Here is an 18,748-nt window from a genome sequence, read left to right on the forward strand (position 1 = left end):
GGCTGCTCCCCTGCCCCAGGGACCCCCGCCCGCTGCTCACCTGCCCCAGGGACCCCCCACCCACTGCCCCGATCCCCCGCTGCTCCAGGGACCCCCCCAGGCTGCTCCCCTGCCCCAGGGACCCCCCACCCACTGCCCCGATCCCCCGCTGCTCCAGGGACCCCCCCCAGGCTGCCCCCCTGCCCCAGGGACCCCCCGCCCCGATCCCCTGCTGCCCCAGGGACCCCCGCCCGCTGCCCCGATCCCCCGCTGCTCCAGGGACCCCCCCAGGCTGCTCCCCTGCCCCAGGGACCCCCCACCCGCTGCCCTGATCCCCCGCTGCTCCAGGGACCCCCCCAGGCTGCCCCCCTGCCCCAGGGACCCCCCAGGCTGCCCCCCTGCCCCAGGGACCCCCGCCCGCTGCCCCCCTGCCCCAGGGACCCCCCCAGGCTGCTCCCCTGCCGCTCCAGGGACCCCCCGCCCCGATCCCCTGCTGCTCCAGGGACCCCCGCCCGCTGCTCCCCTGCCCCAGGGACCCCCGCCCGCTGCCCCGATCCCCCGCTGCTCCAGGGACCCCCCCCAGGCTGCTCCCCTGCCCCAGGGACCCCCCACCCGCTGCCCCGATCCCCCGCTGCTCCAGGGACCCCCCCAGGCTGCTCCTCTGCCCCAGGGACCCCCCACCCGCTGCCCCGATCCCCCGCTGCTCCAGGGACCCCCCCCAGGCTGTTCCCCTGCCCCAGGGACCCCCGCCCGGTGCCCCGATCCCCCGCTGCTCCAGGGACCACCCCCCAGGCTGCTCCCCTGCCCCAGGGACCCCCCGCCCCGATCCCCCGCTGCTCCAGGGACCCCCCCAGGCTGCTCCCCTGCCCCAGGGACCCCCCGCCCCGATCCCCTGCTGCTCCAGGGACCCCCGCCCGCTGCTCCCCTGCCCCAGGGACCCCCACCCGCTGCCCCGATCCCCTGCTGCTCCAGGGACCCCCCCCCCAGGCTGCTCCCCTGCCCCAGGGACCCCCCACCCGCTGCCTCAATCCCCCGCTGCTCCAGGGACCCCCCCCCAGGCTGCTCCCCTGCTCCAGGGACCCCCCGCCCCGATCCCCTGCTGCTCCAGGGACCCCCGCCCGCTGCTCCCCTGCCCCAGGGACCCCCGCCCGCTGCCCCGATCCCCTGCTGCTCCAGGGACCCCCGCCCGCTGCTCCCCTGCCCCAGGGACCCCCGCCCGCTGCCCCGATCCCCCGCTGCTCCAGGGACCCCCCCCAGGCTGCTCCCCTGCCCCAGGGACCCCCACCCGCTGCTCCCCTGCCCCAGGGACCCCTGCCTGGTGCCCCGATCCCCCGCTGCTCCAGGGACCCCCCACCCGCTGCCCCGACCCTCCCTGCTCCAGGGACCCCCCCAGGCTGCTCCCCTGCCCCAGAGACCCCCACTCGCTGCCCCGATCCCCCGCTGCTCCAGGGACCCCCCCCAGGCTGCTCCCCTGCCCCAGGGACCCCCCCGCCCTGATCCCCCGCTGCTCCAGGGACCCCCCCAGGCTGCTCCCCTGCCCCAGGGACCCCCCGCCCCGATCCCCTGCTGCTCCAGGGACCCCCGCCCGCTGCTCCCCTGCTCCAGGGACCCCCCACCCAGGCTGCTCCCCTGCCCCTGATACTCCTTTGCCCGCTGTTCTAGGGAAACCCCAGCTTGCTCCCCCATTGACCCCGTACCCCTTCCTCCCAGCCAGTTCCACCCACCGCTCCCTGATGCCCACCATCCCCCCAGGGATACTTTCCCCCTCTCCCTGCCAGCCAGTTTATAGATTCATAGACTTTAAGGTCAGAAGGGACCATTATGATCGTCTAGTCTGACCTGCACAACACAGGCCACGGAATCTCACCCAACCATTCCTGTAACAAACCCCTGACCTATGTCTGAGCTGTTGAAGTCCTCAACTCGTGGTTTAAAGACTTCAAGGTGCAGAGAATCCTCCAGCAAGTGACCCGTGCCCCATGCTACAGAGGAAGGTGAAAAAGCCCTGGGGCCTCTGCCAATCTGCCCTGGAGAAAGATTCCCTCCTGATCCCAAATATGGCCATCAGCTAAACCCAGAGCATGTGGGCAAAACTCACCAGCCAGACACCCAGAAAAGAATTCTCTGTAGTAAGTCAAATCCCACCCCATCTAACGTCCCATCACAGGCCATTGGGCATATTTACAGCTAATAGTCAAAGATCAATTAATTGCCAAAATTAGGCTATCCCATCATACCATCCCCTCCATAAACTTATCAAGCTTAGTCTTGAAGCCAGATAGGTCTTGTTCCCCCACTGCTCTTTAAAAAAGGGAAGAAGGAAGATCCTGGGAACTACAGGCCAGTCAGCCTCACCTCAGTCCCTGGAAAAATCATGGAGCAGGTCCTCAAAGAATCAATCCTGAAGCACTTGCATGAGAGGAAAGTGATCAGGAACAGCCAGCATGGATTCACCAAGGGAAGGTCATGCCTGACTAATCTAATTGCCTTTTATGATGAGATTACTGGTTCTGTGGATGAAGGGAAAGCAGTGGATGTATTGTTTCTTGACTTTAGCAAAGCTTTTGACACGGTCTCCCATAGTATTCTTGTCAGCAAGTTAAGGAAGTATGAGCTGGATGAATGCACTATAAGGTGGGTAGAAAGCTGGCTAGATTGTCGGGCTCAACGGGTAGTGATCAATGGCTCCGTGTCTAGTTGGCAGCCGGTATCAAGTGGAGTGCCCCAAGGGTCGGTCCTGGGGCCGGTTTTATTCAATATCTTCATAAATGATCTGGAGGCTGGTGTGGATTGCACTCTCAGCAAATTTGCGGATGATACTAAACTGGGAGGAGTGGTAGATACGCTGGAGGGGAGGGATAGGATACAGAAGGACCTAGACCAATTGGAAGATTGGGCCAAAAGGAATCTGATGAGGTTCAATAAGGATAAGTGCAGGGTCCTGCACTTAGGACGGAAGAACCCAATGCACAGCTACAGACTAGGGACCGAATGGCTAGGCAGCAGTTCTGCGGAAAAGGACCTAGGGGTGACAGTGGACGAGAAGCTGGATATGAGTCAGCAGTGTGCCCTTGTTGCCAAGAAGGCCAATGGCATTTTGGGATGTATAAGTAGGGGCATAGCGAGCAGATCGAGGGACGTGATCGTTCCCCTCTATTTGACATTGGTGAGGCCTCATCTGGAGTACTGTGTCCAGTTTTGGGCCCCACACTTCAAGAAGGATGTGGATAAATTGGAGAGAGTCCAGCGAAGGGCAACAAAAATGATTAGGGGACTGGAACACATGAGTTATGAGGAGAGGCTGAGGGAGCTGGGATTGTTTAGCCTGCAGAAGAGAAGAATGAGGGGGGATTTGATAGCTGCTTTCAACTACCTGAAAGGGGGTTCCAAAGAGGATGCTCTAGACTGTTCTCAATGGTAGCAGATGACAGAACGAGGAGTAATGGTCTCAAGTTGCAGTGGGGGAGGTTTAGATTGGATATTAGGAAAAACTTTTTCACTAAGAGGGTGGTGAAACACTGGAATGCGTTACCTAGGGAGGTGGTAGAATCTCCTTCCTTAGAGGTTTTTAAGGTCAGGCTTGACAAAGCCCTGGCTGGGATGATTTAACTGGGAATTGGTCCTGCTTTGAGCAGGGGGTTGGACTAGATGACCTTCTGGGGTCCCTTCCAACCCTGATATTCTATGATTCTATGCTCCCCTTGGAAGGCTGTCCCAGAACTTCACTCTGATGGTTAGAAACCTTCATCTAATTTCAAGTCTAAACTTCCCATTGGCCAGTTTATATCCATTTGTTCTTGTGTCCACATTGATACTGAGCTTAAATAATTCCTCTCCCTCCCTGGTATTGATCCCTCTGATATATTTATAGAGAGTAATCGTATCTCCCCTCAGCCTTCTTTTGGTTAGGTTAAACAAGCCAAGTTCCTTGAGTCTCCTTCATAAGACAGGTTTTCCATTCCTCGGCTCATCCTAGTAGCCCTTCTCTGTACCTGTTCCAGTTTGAATTCATCCTTCTTAAACACGGCATCCCTCCAAGCTAGCTCCCGCCGCCCCCCCCCCACGCAGCTGCCCAAGAAACACCCCCTGGGGTGCCCCTCACTCCGCCCAGGTAGCTGCCCTTTCACCCGAACTGCTCCAGATACCCCAGACTTCAATCATGCAGCACCCCCATCTACCAACCTGCCCCTCATTTCCAACTGCCCCAGACACCCCCAACCTTGAACTCCCAGGTACCCCCTGATGCCTGCCAGCCCCCAGCCATCAGCTTCCCCAGTTGAACACCTCTCACTATTAAGACCGTCTGGAGCCCCTACCCTACCCCCGCTGCCAAACTCCCACCCACCAGCTGCTTCACACTCTTCCACCCTCAGCAATAGTGTGGAAGGCTGGGCTCTTTCACCACACCCCTGACTTTCTCTCCTCTGAGAAATGTCACGCACCAAGCTAGGCAAATGTGGCCGCGATGTGTGTCCCAAAACCAGTCCCCTGCCACTGGCCTGAAAGGAGACTCCCCGTTAGCTGTTCGCAGTAGTGCGTCAATGACACACAGCTGAACGGACGGATGCCATCCTTGGGCAGACACCCGCCAGCGTGTTAAATACTGACGCTGCCCTAGCACGACGCTCAGGTTGCAAGGATACAACTGTTTCGGAGCTGGGCAACGCAAAAGTTAACGCAAATGCAATCGACGGGGGCACCCTGCCGATGCCACAGTGCACCCCCCTCCCCCCCCGCTGCTAAGCGCCTGCCGGCCGCAGCCAGGCTGAGCACTGGGCCAGCGCCCACAGAGGTGACGCGACCCCGGGTTTCTAGTTGGGCTTCACACCCTCCCCTGCAAACCCTTAGGTGCCGTTTGGCCCTCCCCCCTGCAGGGGGCGCTGCTGGCGCTCGGGCCCCGCGGCCGGCGAGCCGGACTCCCAGCATGCACTGCTCCCCCAGCATGGCCGCCGTGCCCAGCCCCTATTGAGGAGGTGCTGGGACTCTGCCCAGCCCAGAGCCGTCGCTGCGCTCGGCCCCGCTCCCCGGCAGGCTCCGGCTCGACGCTCCCAACCCAGGGCCATGGCTGAGTGGGCGCCCGAGCAGGTAAGGGGCCGGCACCGCCCTGGGGGGCGGCATCCTCCCCCTGGGCCCGGGGAGCCGGCCCCAGGGGAGCCCTGGGTTTCCCTGCCCAGGCCCAAGGGGCTGCGGGGGGGGGGGGGGGGGTCCCTGGTTCAGGGAGCGGGGAATGGAGCTTTGCCGCTTTTCAAGCTGCAAGAGCCGGTCCCCCCCCCGCCTTGTGTGTTTCTATGGCAGCAAGTGCTGTGACTAGGGCTGCTCCCACCGCCTTTGTAGCCCAGAGAGACTTGCTGTGGCGGAGAAACCTCTAGGGCAGAAGGCTCCATCAACGGAAAGAGCCATCTGCCTGAAAAGCTCTTACCGGCTGTTGTTACATGTGATGCTAAATGTTCTTACAAGTCACTGATTAGAGAAGGGGAAAATGGATGGTATTTTTTTTCTCCCCCAGTTATTTGCCTTGTGCATTTGACAGCCCTTTGTGTATACTCAGTTTCGCTGTTTTCTCTGGGTGGGTGGTCTGTTTCCCCTATTGCTGGGGATGGGGAGGCTTTCACACAGCACCAGGGTGGGGAGAGAGAGAAAATCAAAAATACAGCTGGAAAAACACAAACATTGGTGGGGTTGCAGGGACAGAGAGAGGAGCTGAAATTACTCTTAATGCATGTTTGGTTGGATTTCAAGTTTCACATTCTCATTGTGACCCTGTAGTAGTAAAGATCCAGACTTGGAAAGCTCTCAGCTGGCTGTGGCATGTGGCTCTTTTGTCGTTTCTCTCTTCGACTGACTCTGCTATGTGAGAATGTGACCCCCTCCTTTCCAATATCTGTCATTGCAAACAGGCTCTTGAATGGGACATGGAGTCCCAGGACCTGTCACTTGAACAGCCTCTTGCTGTCCCCGAAACAACTTCTATGGAAGAAACAGATCTTCAGACGGCAGAGATTTCCCTTACCGTCGTGGCTGAAATCCAAGCTGTGGACAGGAAGGTTGAGGTTCAGGCAGCACAACTGATGAATCTGGAGGGAAGAATGAGGATGGCAGAAACAAAACTAGTCGGTTGTGAGAAGACGGCAGTGGAGTTCGGGAATCAGCTGGAGAGTAAGTGGACTGCGCTGGGAACTCTGATCCAGGAGTATGGGCAACTGCAGAGGAGGCTGGAGAACATGGAGAACCTGCTGAAGAACAGGAACTTCTGGATCCTGAGACTCCCCCCTGGTGCTAATGGAGAAGTCCCCAAGGTAACAAGGTCCCAGCTAGTGCTGAGGGGATGTAAAGCCAGACCCCCTACCAGACACTGAAGGGGCTTTTCATACACTCAGAATGTTCTGCACAAGTATATTTGTTTTAAAGGGAGTCGTACTGTGGGTGTTCCCATCCCCATTCTTGCTGCTCGCCTGCTCTGCAGCTTCCCTTTGTCCCATTGTTTCCAAGGTATATGGATTCTGCTTCTAACATTGCTTCCTTTGGAAATTTGACCTCTTAGCTCAGGCTAAGGTGAAGGGGGGAGGCTTTCACTAATCGCGTGACAAACAATTTGAGAAAGGGAACAGGCTAACTAACCAACCAACCACTGAGATAAAATCAGCAGTGTTTCTTCCGTGCCCATCTCACTCATATATTTGGTTGTTTGGAGAATTCTAATGTAAATGTAACAGTGTGGCTGGCAACGGCAGAGCTGTGTTTAATGGGAGATTTAAATGCAGGGTGTGACATCCCCAGAGAAGCCAACTCAGCCAATTGGAACAGGGCTTTGCAACTAAAGCATCTTTTTTTGGATACTGATTGGTCAAAGTGCCCAAGGCAGCTCAGCCTATATAGTGTCTGGTGTACGCGTGGCATTTGATAACGCATAGGTAAGACGTGCTGCTGCTCTGAGCGACTTACAGTCTGAGTCACCGATCCTGCAGTCAGATCTGTGTGGGCTGACCGTTTGCTCCTGCAGAGTCTCGTGCAGTTCGGGGGGCTCTGCACAAGTACTAGGGTCTGCTCATGTCCCTCCCTTTACAGGATCAAGAGTCAATTGCAATAGACGCAACTAAAGGATGAAGCATGCAGCAGGCTGTCCAAAGGGTCTGCGATGGAAATCATACAGAAGGCTTTGGCTGTAGGAAGAGGCAAGGACTAGATGAGGTGAAATCCTGGCCCCAGTGAAGTCAATGGGAGTTTTGTCACAGACTTCAGTGGGGAATGGATTTCAGCTGTGTACAGCTGATGGGAGCCAAGCCCAATCTTGGGGAGCAGCAGATGGGAATGGGGAGGAACAACAAAATCCAGAAGAGAATACGGTGACAGAGGGAGCACTGGGAGGGAGAAGACAGGGCAGAATGGGGTGTTGGAGGAAACAAGGGGTGGTATGTAGACAGGGAGCAGAAGGTGCTGAGTCTATCATCCTTGTAATTGCAGGTCCCAGTGACTTTCAACAACAACTCGTTTAATTTCTCTGAGCAGGAGTGGAAGAGCTTGGACGAATGGCAGAAGGAGCTTTACAGGCACATCATGAAGGGCAACTACGAGGCTGTGATCTCGCTGGGTAAAGACTGGCTGGGCTTTTGTTCCTCTCTTCGAAGCTGTGTGGTCTCTGAAGTGCCAGATTTCCCCAGGGTCTGACTTACGCAAGCTCCATTGCACCCTGGTGGATCAGGGGTCTGGATGTCTTGGAGGGGGTCTGATAATGGGATATGGAGACTTTGACGCAATAGCGGGGTGTTCAGTTAATTATCTAGGCTGCACTATGAGTACCTAGTGACAGTCAGTGGATGGGTGTGTCCATCACAAAAGAACCCGCACAATTAGCGCACCTTGCTCAGGGCTTGTGTACACTACAAAATTAGGTCCACTTAAGTTAGGTCGATTTACAGCCACCGCAGTAATGAAATCAGCTGTTGCTGTCCACACTGCCCTCCTTCTACCGGTGGTGTGTGTCCTCGCCAGGAATGTTGCACTGACTGAAGTGGAGCGTTGTGGGGCACTGACAGCCATGCAGGGCTCATAGCTAGAGCTCCCCCACCCAGGCCTGAGGCTGGGCTCAGTTTCATAGCAGGGAGCCTACCAGCAGTGAAATTGATAGTCATGTCAGTTTCACAGCTGCTGCTATGTCACATTTCCTCTCTGGCTCAGGGGGTCAGCCCACAGCAGGGCTCACAGCTAGAGACCCCCAGCTCTGGGGCTGACAGCCAGAGCCCAGACAAAATGTGAAATAATAGCAGCTATGAAACTGACAAGAATGTCAAGTTCATGCTGGTAGGCTCCCACCTGTGAGATGGAGCCCACTGCTGGACTCACAGCTCAGACTGTTAGCCCCAGGGTGGGGTGGGGCTCCCACTTTGAGCCCTGTTGCCAGGACTGACAGCCAGGAACCCTGCTGCCGCCTCCCAGTGAGGGATTGGGTTAGGGGTGAGGAGAGCCCAATCCCAGCCACCTCCCAGTCAGGGATTGGGATGGGGGGGAAGGGGGGAGAGTCTGAGCCTGGGTGGCAGCTGGGTACAGGCGCTCTTCCCCTCGCCCCCCGAATCCCTCCCCGGGAGGTAGCAGGGAGACTCTGGGCTGTCAACCAACAGGCGATGTAAGTAACACAGGCAATGTGTCGCCCGAACTACATTGACCTAAGTGCTTCGCCTCTCGCAGAGGTGGAGTTTTTAGGTGGATGTCGTGGGCGACTTACATTGGTGGGAGCACCATTCTAGTGTAGACACTTACATAGTTAGGTTGACGTAAGGTAGCTTACATCAACCTAACTCTGTAGTGTAGACCAGGCCTCAGCTTGACAGGCAGTCCAGAACTTGGTGTGAACGCTGGATACTGGAGTGGAGACGGACAACAGTTATCACAGAGCTGGGGCACAGGTAGAAGAGGGGTGCTCTGAATGGAGAGAGGGGAATTTACGTGTCATCTTCATGCTAAGGTCCAAATCCATTAAAATGGGTACTTCAGTCTGCTTGCCTCCTGGAGTCAGAACTAGTCTGTCAGTCACTGGCAATAATCCTCTGTAGGTCCCTCCAGTTTTCTGCCTCCCCAGCAGCCTGGCATCCCCCAGCCGTCCCTGCTGGACAGCATTGCTGAGAGAACTCCAGGCTTCATTTCAAATGTTCAGCCTCACAGCTGGGCTCCGTATTTTGTCTGCTTCCCAGGGCAGCATTGGATTTTGAAGGAGTTGGTTCCCTTAGCTCTGCTTCCCATTTGGAGGCATTTGCAGTGGCTGCCGTCCTTCCAGGCTTCAGGGACGGAGCTAGGCTGAGAACAGCTAGAGGCAAAAGGAAAGGTCTGTCTCCTGCTTCACTTCATTACTGAGCGTCTTGCTGGGTGCTGAGCTGGTGCTGTGTGCGGAGTGCAGTTTGCTCACAGCCAGTCTGGGTGGGGTCACCTTGGGCCCAGCTTCCGCAGACAGGAGAGGTGGCAGCTAGGATTGGAAAGAGCTGACAAGGCAATGGCAAGCAGGTGCCCCATTTATGTGAAGAGGATGGAGCTAGAAGGGCAGTGAACCAGCATGGAGATCATGCTGCCATCATCCCCACAGCCTACGCCAGCAGCCCTGCCTCTGATTGCGCCACCTCCCGCTCCACTTCCTCACGGGTTGTGCATGGAGGGAATTGACACAGCAACAGATGCTGCCAGCACCAGAGAGTGCAGGAAAGGGGCTCCCGGCCCAGCTTTCCCCCTGTTGTCATATCTATAAAGCCCCTCCGCCGCCCCTGCCTGGAGCCTCACTTATATCCCAGACTGACATTTCCAAAGTAAACCGAGACCTAACTTGCCCTTGTGGATTCCATGCCACAGAGAGCAGTAGAACTTCTGGGAAGCCCATCCTTGAGCCCCAGGCCAGTACCTTCCTTGAGAGACTCAAGAGACATGTGGGGAAGGGGAGATAAGGAAGCCTAGCCTCTGCGGACGGGGAGATCACCAGTCACTGGCAATATTTTCAGAGCAATCTGAGCCCAGTTGTATGCCTCCCTCTGAAGCAGCCCTATGGGGACCTATCCATGAAGCAGCCCTATGGGGACCTATTTCTGAAGGGGAAAATGAATAAATAAAATGAGCGCTGTTTTCCACACTCACCTTCCCAGCATGCAGCAGGGCACAGTGATGCAGAAACCACCAGGCTGTGGAAATATACTGATTCCTCTAGGTGCATGTGCACGCATGTGCACACATGCTCCTCTACAAGGGGAATTCTCCCTGCTTAGGAGAGGAAGGCCAGCAGCCTAAAGCAGAGGAAATAATCAAATAGTAAAAAGCAAAACAGGATAGACTCTTCCTGGCCAGAGTGAATGGAGTATTGTGGAGTTTCGCAGGCTGGGTCTGCAGCTTCCCCAGACAAACTATAGCTGTATATAGCCTCATGCACCTTGGGAAGGTGTAATGGAGGACAGGGATTTCTTGCCTCTCCTGAAAGACTAAGAAAGCATTGGGCTGTCGTCCCCAACTGCTGCTGACGTCTTGGGTATTGTTCCCAGCTTGTGTTGCTGGTCCCATGCTTCACCACCTCCCCGCTGCTCCCCAGAAGATGGTTGTGGAGTGAGGAGAGGGACAGCAGCCTGGCTGTGGAAGAATCAGGAGGCAGGAACGTGCCTCTTGGCCCATCATTTCTTGGTTTCTACCTGCCCTCAGCCTCCATTTTCTAAGGCCATAAGTTTTCTTATTGTGCACAAGTCAATTTCCCCTGGTATCGCTACGAGGACAAGTGTGGTTATTTCCCCTGGTGGTAGGCGATGCAGTGTTTCTCACCGGGGGAGATTTTTACCTGGAAGAATGGACTTCTCACTCTCCAGGCCCTTCCCAGGCAGCCAAGACCAGGCAGGGGTCATTTCAGCCCCTGCTTGGGCATGAAAGCTCTCAGGTGACATCATCCAACCAAAATAAACAAATATAAACTGCCATCTGACGCTCAAAGTGCCCCCCGCGCTTTCACAAGCAGTGCTGACGTGGGTGAACAGTAGTGCAAGTATGGCCCTTTTCAGTCTACACATTGCATGGCCTAAGGACTCCCCCCTGGGTGGGGAATAGTGACAGTCACATCTTTCACGTAGGTTTCCTGGGATGCATAAGCTGGGGAATCGTGAGTTATTTCCTTCTTGGTTTGGCGCTGGTGCAATGCTGCTGGAATCCTGGGGGCCAGTTCTGGTGCCCACTGTTCAAGAGGGATGTTGATAAATTAGAGAGGGGTCAGAGAAGAGCCACGAGAACAATTAAAGGATTAGAAAACCTGCCTGAGAGTGGTAGACTCAAGGAACTCCTATCTATTTAGCTTAAGAAAGAAAAGGATAAGGGGTGACTTGGTTACAGTCTAAGTATCTACATGGGGAAAAAATTATCTACATGGGGGACAATATTTAATAATGGACAAATTATTAAATATTGTTCTTAATTAACCACTGGAACAATTTACCAAGGGTCATGGTGGATTCTCCATCACTGGCAATTTTTAAATTGGGTTTGGATATTTTCTAAAAGCTCTGCTCTCGGGATTATTTAGGGGAAGCTCGCTGGCCTGTGTTATCCAGGGGGTTCAGACTGGATGATCAATGTGGTCCTTTCTGGCCTTGAAAGGAAACTCATAGATTGAGCGATTCTTTGAGTAATGAGGTCCACAGATCCTCCCCCACCCCCTGGAGACAAATGCATCCTCCAGAATAGAGCTGGAAATTGACCTCCAGGGATTCGGGTTTGTTGTTAGGTGGAATTTACCATGTTCTGCAGTAGGAGAAATCATTGTGCCTTTTCCCCAAAGTATAATTAACACAGTCTGTAATTTAGAAAAATAGAATGAAATTATCCTGGCTGTGGAAGTTACCTCAATTGGAGGGAATTTCATGGTGCAGGGCGTTCCCCTGCCGTCAGTGTCTGACCAGGCTGGTTCTGCCCCCAAGCTGCAAGCAGGCTCTAGTACTTGTTGTAATGAATCTGGTAACCTTGTTACTCCAAGAAAGGAAATGTTCAGATAAGCACAGATAAAATCTTCCTACTCTCCTCCCCATGCTGCAGGGTGTGTTCCTTGGGAGCACTCCTGGGAACGCTCCTGGTGCCTGAGCCAGGCAGAGCGAGCCGTGTGCAGTTGAGTGTGATTGCTCAGACTGTGGGTATGAGAGCATCTTCTTTAGCCTCTGTTCCCGTCACCCTTAGCAGTGAAATGGGGGTAGCCGGCAGTGATTTTAAGGGTCTGTGTGTATTCTGACCTGCACTGCGTGAGTATGAATAAAAGTTTCTGCCCCCAATATCCATTTCCACATGCAGATGCTGCCATTTCCAAACCCGACCTTCTGTCCCGGATTGAACGAGGGGAGGAACCCAGTGTGGGAGATCAGAGTGACTCTGAGGAAAGACAAATCCCTGCAGATCCCGGCCTGGGTGAGTAATAGATTAAAACTCCTCATAAACCGTATGAGAGAGATGCTGAAACCTGGGGCAGTCTGCCTGAGTCTTTCATGCATATCTCTGCTGATGAGTTTTGTCAATGTTTTTCTTATCATAGAATATCAGGGTTGGAAGGGACCTCACGAGGTCATCTCATCCAACCCCCTGCTCAAAGGGGGACCAATCCCCAACTAAATTATCCAATTTCCCCTATCCCATCTCATCCCTAAATGTCCCCCTCAAGGATTGAACTCACAACCCTGGGTTTAGCAGGCCAATGCTCAAACCACTGAGCTATCCCTCCCCCCTGTCAAGCCTTTTCTAGCTACCTCTGGTTCTAATCTGATGTTGACATCTCTCCTGAAATCATCTCTATAGCATCTAATGAATGTTAGTAAAACAACACGTAATTCTCTCTCCTGTGAACAGGATCTCCCGTTTCTACTCCCAGTGAGAGTTTGTGGACTAAATATGAGGAGCCGCCTGTCACGAATCAGGGAGTCTCTGAAGAGGGAGGGATCCCTACGGACCTTGGCACATGTGAGTTTTAGACACAGAGCATCACAGAGCTCTACGTAGTCAGAGATGGAACAGAGATGGCGCTCTGTAGATCTAGGCTCTGAGTCTGCACCCGGACAAAGAAGGAAAGTGGGGAAGCTGAGAGTGGTTGATTGCAGTTAGGGAGGGGGCAATAACAGAGAGGCCATGGGCTCTGAGTTTTTGACGGATCATAGCCTCCGTGGAAAAGAGATGGGCAAGAGAGAGGGAAAGGGGAGGAGTTTCACATGGATGGAGGCGGCACGCGGAGTGATAGGCAGACACAAGGTCAGAGTGTTAGGGAAGAAAGAGTCTGCTGAGAGATCCGAGGAAATGTAGGAAACCAGCGAATGAGGGGGCGGGGTGATACTAGAACTGCAAGAGTTGCTTGGTTTCAAGGCTGCCTGATCCCTGAAGTTTGGGGAGTAGAGATTTAGAAGAGTAGAATAGCACTGCAGGGTAGAAGATAAGCAGTGAGGCTCCTAGCCTTGAGAGGAAAGCTGTGGAGAGCCGTAATGGAACTGGGGGGAGGGGACTTCAGCCTGTGGTAGTGTGTAGTGGGTGTAGCCAGGACTACAAGCAGGAACAGTGTATGTCTTCTCTGATGTGTGAGGGTGGAGAATCCAGCCTAGAGAGACAAGGACACATAAAATAGTATTTAAAAGTATCTAGAGTCCAGCTGAGCACTACCTTGTGTCATACTTGGGTTCTGCTGATGGGATCCCAGGGAAGTGAAGGAGGGTGGAATTCACACTTTTGCGGGGGTTTCCTGCAAAGCCTGTTTAACGGGACGTTGGCCTGTAATGGGACGCACACAAACCAAGTTAGAAGTACATTAAGGTTGCACGTGAAGCACTCATGGGTTAGGAAGCGCTAGGGTTATGGTTGCTTGTGCACCGCTCAGTCGCGCTATGGGGATGGTTGCTTGCACAGTCCAGCACACACAAGCTAGGAGGGTCTGGAGCATGCGTAGCACGGACAGATTCCTTGACTAACTGACCAGTGAAGCTGTGAGAAATCTAGTGAGCATGTGCAAATGTAGAATTTTCAGAGGGTTCTAACTTGGCCAGATTTGGGTGATTTTCACAGGAACATCAAAAAGCACTTCCCTGGCTCAAAGGACCCACCTCTTGCTGCCAAATTTCCAGTCCCTGCCCCAAAGCACAGGAGTGCCAGAGCTTCTCAAAAAGAGAGGTTGCTAGGATTTTAACACTGAAAACCAAAATATTTTCCCCAGCCTTGTTCTCATAAATGGCTGCACTGTTTTGACTGAAAATTTACCCACACACAAAATTCAGCCTGAGGCAGATACGCAGCATGGAACATTTCAGCTAGAACCATTAAGATTTGGCAAAGTTCTAAACAACTGAAAAGAGGGTGTTCTACTGGAAAGGGTTGGGCAACTTTAATAATAGGTGATGCTGGCAGCCCAGCCCCACCTGTGGCTACTTTTAAAATCAAAGCTTAAATTCTGCAGAAATCAGGGATGTGTTCAGCTCTCACCTAAAATGGCTGAGTCTGCAATAGTCCTGTCTCTGTGTTTCTTTCCAGTGTCTTTGATAACTGCCAAACATTGAAGCGGAGCAGGACCCCATTGTGCTAGGTGCTGTTCTAACATAGAACAAAGATGGGGCCCTGCCCCAAGAATATTTTGTATCTTTTCCAGTGTAAATGCCATATTCTGCAAGATTTATTGTGCTTCATCTCCTGAGAAACCCGCCATCTCCATCTAGCTGGGCCTTGTCGCCATAGATTCAGGCTTCAGTTGTGAATCAGAAATGTTTTGGTCTATTTGCATGCCAGTAAGGTCTGTAGGCCCCAGCTGGGGGTCATGGCCCCATTGTACTAGGCACGTGCACACACCTAACAGGACAGTCTGTGCCCCAGCGAGTTTACAGTGCACATAATGAGGCTTTTGTTAGGCCACTGGATGAAGTGAATGTCTCTGTTCTCTCTGTTCTGGCAGACGAGCAGCAGTGTGGTGAGGAAGGTCCTGCAAACCTAGATCTTCCTAGCCTGTTACCAGGAGACTGGGAAGAGCTTTTCTGCAGTCCTGAGGAGGAACTGACGAAGGAGAGCCAGTCCAGCTCAGCGATGCTGCAGAGGAGCCCTCCTGGGACTGGGCTGAGGCGATCTGCTCGCCGTGGAAGAGATTTAATGAAAAATGTCTCTGAGGAAGCACACGCAGCAGAGGGGCCGTACATATGCTGCGAGTGTGGGGAAAGCTTCCTAGACAAACAGCTTTTTGCCACACATCAGAGAATCCATGCATCAGGGGGAGCCTGCACTTCTCTGGAGCATGGAGAAAACATTAGACAGAAACCCAAAATCACAACTCCTCCAAAAACCCAGGCACCTGTCCGTTCAAAACCCCCTAAGCGCCCTGAGCCAGAGAAAAGCTCCAATCTCAAATACGGCTTTGTAAAACACCAGGCAAACCACATGGTGGAGAGGCCCTATACGTGCACTCAGTGCAGGGAGAGCTTTAGTCTGGAGGTGAGTCTTATCTTACACCAGAAGCTTCACACGGGGAAGGGCGATGGGCCCCTGACGTGTACGTATTGCGGCAAGGACTTCCGGGACCTCTCCAAAGCGATCCGACATCAGCGGATCCACACGGGAGAGCGACCATATCAGTGCACGGAGTGTGGGAAAAGCTTCATCCGCAGGGATCATCTCCTGAAGCACTGGCGGGTCCACACGGGGGAGACGCCGTACCAGTGCCCCGTCTGTGGGAAGAACTTCCGCTACAAGGAGTCGCTGAACTGCCACCAGAAAATTCACACACGGAACCCCCAGCCCCTGGAGGGCTCACAGCAGTTGGAGACGGGAACCCAGACCACCCTCCTCGGTGTGAAAAAAGAAAATAAACAGTAGCTCCACCCTGGGTGGGGACTGAGGGGCTGTTGCATTTAAAATGAAAGAAAGCATGGGAGGTGCATCACAACGGCGAATGAACGGAAGCCACGGCCCGTCCTTGTGGCCATGCTACAAAGCTTTGCTTCACTGACGTTTAAATGGAGTTCCTCTTCCTAACTAGTGGGGTGAAATCCACCCCATGCAGGGGGCCAGCATGAGGCCTGTGCACCACTTAAACCCTGTGTGGGTTGCATGGGACTTAATAGGCCTTGTGGACTTTACCCCTGGAGAATAAATGAGCTATTCCCCGGGTTGCCAGCAGGAGACAGCATTTTGTAGGTGTTTCCCCACCTACCCTGCTTCTGGTGCATATTTATAGGAGTGATACCAATTTTCATGGTCATTGTTTTCCACAGGCTTTCATTGCAATGCTGGAAGCATGGAGGGGGCACCATTCCCAGCCAGCAGGCCAGTCAATCTAGTGGAAGAGAAGAACTTGGCTGGGGAGGTGATGCAGGGGTGGGGAAAGGGATAGAAAAACCCCAAGCTGGAAGAAGTGGATGCAGAACCAGTCCTGGAATGGGAAGATAGAGGGGATTGGAGCAGAGGGGACCGGGAGGGAGGCAGATGGACATGGATGAAGGCTGTCGGGTGGGAGAGTAACTCTGGGGAGGATGTGACTGTGGAGATACTCTTCTCATTCCACCCCTGAGAGGGTGAAATTATGCACCAAGCGGGCTCTAGACTCTGTTTTGGACTTGGCCCAATGGAAAGGTGCCTATAATTCATTCATGTGAACTGCCCCTGAAGGTGATTTTACTGGTCACAAGGGTAAGTGACACAGGTGAGAGCAACTTATGCTAAATCCTAGGAGGGGTGGTTTTAGTTAATGCTATATCAGAACTAGGATATTATTCTAAGATACAATAAAACATGTGGCACTATATTTCACAGTCGATCTAAGCTATTTAAATGTATGAAATAACTGACCCAAGATTTTCAGACTTTTGTAAATATTGGTTGAATTACATAAGAAATAAGTGGTGTTAAGGAGTGACTGTAACTAGATGTCTCTTTCTCTGTGGAATGTCAGCTGCTGGTCTTGGTTGTGTTTTTGTAATACCTTGTTTGCAAAATCTGTCAATACAGTGTTTCCATTCTGAAGCCCTTGTCCGGCGAATCAGTGGCTGGAGCTGTGTCCTACCTCCCCGCCAGTCTCATCCTCTCCCTGCTGTATAGTTTGTTCTCCCTTTTCCCCCGCTCCCCTGGCTGAAGCATGCTTGGCTGTACCTGTTAAGAGTTGCAAGTTTACCTAGCACTTTCCTAGCAACCTAATTAGTTTGTCAATTGCATGGTCTGAACTAGCTCCCCCTTGTAGTCAATGAAAACAATATTGTCAATGGCCAAGCATTGAAAAATCATGTCATGCCCCCCTCCCCCCCATCATGAGGTTGGTTTCAGCCTCACCAGGTGTTCAAAGTAATAAATGATGGAGATGTGTGTGTGTGTTTTCTCAAAGCTCTTCCTGACAATTAGAACCTTTCCTTTACTAGTAAGTGAAAGTGGTGACTGTCAGGTCAGCCCAGGCCTCAGAAAGTGGGTGTTAAGGAAAACACCAGCGAGTGTGAGATGAGGGCCACAAGAAGCGTCCACTGCTGCTAGTCAGTGTCTCCTGAAGGTGAAGCTGAGACAATCCCATGTCATCTAGAGTCACAGGCCCGTAAGAAAGGGAACCCCCCTGTGATTCCCATGGCAATGGTGCTGGGGTGGCTCTGGGATCTCCCCCCTGCATGCAGCACTGCACCCAGCTGGATCTGTGTGGCGTTAAGGGGAGGCTCGGGCCAGTGCTGTGTAGGGGGTGCTCCCCGCAGGGTGAGGGGTCGGCAGCTGCTCCTGGCCCGGGGGAGGCTGGTAGCGCTGAAGGGCTGGGAGACGTTGGACTGGGAGCCTGAGCGGCACTGGGTGTCAGGCAGCAGCCGGGGATTGGCATCCAAGCGAACCTGCCGGCCCGGGGAGCGAACTCCGCGAGGGGCCCGTCGGCTGGGGCCCCCGCCCCGGCTTTCCACCCCCTGTGGGGGCTACTCCGCCCCGCGGCCCGGCCTTGCACCGTAGGGAGCTGACGGCGGGAGCGGCCTTGCAGCGGGCCCGGGGCGCGGCAGGGACCCGCCCCGGCCCGAGCTCCAGGCCGCTGAACCGGGTGCGGCCCGAGCGCCGCGTTTCCGTGGGGACGGGACAGACCCGAACCCGCAGAGCGTCCGACAAGGCCCCGGGGCGCCCGGCGCCGCGATCCACCCGCCGGCAGGGGCCGCTGCCGCCCCGCTCCGCCGCTCCCGGCCCCGGCAGCCAGGCCGCGGCTCCCTCCCTCCCTCCCTGCGGGCCGCGCTCGCTCTGCTCCGCCCGGCAGCGGGGCCGGCCCGTGGCGAGGCGGCGCCGGGACTCTGCCCAGCCCGCAGCGGGAGCGGGGCTCGGGCTCGGATCCGGATCCAGCCGCCCGGCTCGTTCCCTGCGGAGCAGCCTCGCCCGGTGCCCCCAGCCCGGCCAGCGGGAGCTCCTAGGGCCGCCCCCGGGCCGCGGTGAGGGGCGCTCCCGGGCCGGGACAAAGGGCCATGGCCGAGCGGGCCGCTGCCCAGGTAAGGGTCCGGGGGGGCAGGAAACCGCCTGTCGCGGGGGACCCCCGGGAGCTTCTCCCGGGCCCGCGGGGAGCCGGGACCGGGGCTTTGCTGCCCGGCAGCCGCGGTGTCGGTCTCGGCTGAGCGCCGGGCGATGGGGGCAGGGCCCCGCACCCGGTTCCTGCCGCCGGGGCTCGGCTCCGCCCGGGGCCGCACGCTCTGGGGAGGGCCCCGGGGCCGGGTGGTGCCTGCCGGGCTCGGGCGCACGTCGGGGCGGGGAGCAGCGGGCAGCGGGCGGCCCGTGACACCGAGACCGGGCCCGGTGGCAGGTTAACCTGGGGCATCTGCTCCGCCTGCCC

At 55.2% G+C, this 18,748-nt stretch overlaps 1 protein-coding gene across 3 annotated transcripts; it reads left to right on the top strand.

Annotated features, from left to right (window-relative positions):
• Positions 1 to 1,618: 1,618 nt before the first annotated feature.
• On the top strand, positions 1,619 to 17,280 carry LOC140906198 (zinc finger protein 783). Of its 3 annotated transcripts, none has more exons than XM_078851283.1 (6): positions 1,619 to 1,973; positions 5,877 to 6,275; positions 7,441 to 7,567; positions 12,265 to 12,378; positions 12,814 to 12,924; positions 14,888 to 17,280. In XM_078851283.1, the coding sequence occupies exons 1-6, from the start codon at positions 1,959 to 1,961 to the stop codon at positions 15,796 to 15,798; spliced, it is 1,677 nt and encodes a 558-aa protein (XP_078707409.1). In that variant the 5' UTR covers positions 1,619 to 1,958; the 3' UTR covers positions 15,799 to 17,280. The 3 variants fall into 3 exon arrangements, with proteins under 3 accessions (XP_078707409.1, XP_078707408.1, XP_073185791.2); XM_078851282.1 differs by lacking the exon at positions 1,619 to 1,973 and adding an exon at positions 1,985 to 2,108; XM_073329690.2 differs by lacking the exon at positions 1,619 to 1,973 and adding an exon at positions 4,889 to 5,064.
• The last annotated feature ends 1,468 nt before the right edge of the window (positions 17,281 to 18,748 follow it).

This window comes from Lepidochelys kempii, chromosome 2 (assembly GCF_965140285.1).
Source record: "Lepidochelys kempii isolate rLepKem1 chromosome 2, rLepKem1.hap1, whole genome shotgun sequence".
Taxonomy (NCBI): Eukaryota; Metazoa; Chordata; order Testudines; family Cheloniidae; genus Lepidochelys; species Lepidochelys kempii.

Excerpts from the sequence above, each read along its gene's own strand:
- LOC140906198 (XM_078851282.1), top strand. The coding sequence starts at position 2,061 with ATGTGGGCAAAACTCACCAGCCAGACACCCAGAAAAGAATTCTCTGTA. Across the intron at positions 2,109-5,876 it reads CCAGAAAAGAATTCTCTGTA|GCTCTTGAATGGGACATGGA; the intron begins GTAAGTCAAATC and ends CATTGCAAACAG. Across the intron at positions 6,276-7,440 it reads CTAATGGAGAAGTCCCCAAG|GTCCCAGTGACTTTCAACAA; the intron begins GTAACAAGGTCC and ends TTGTAATTGCAG.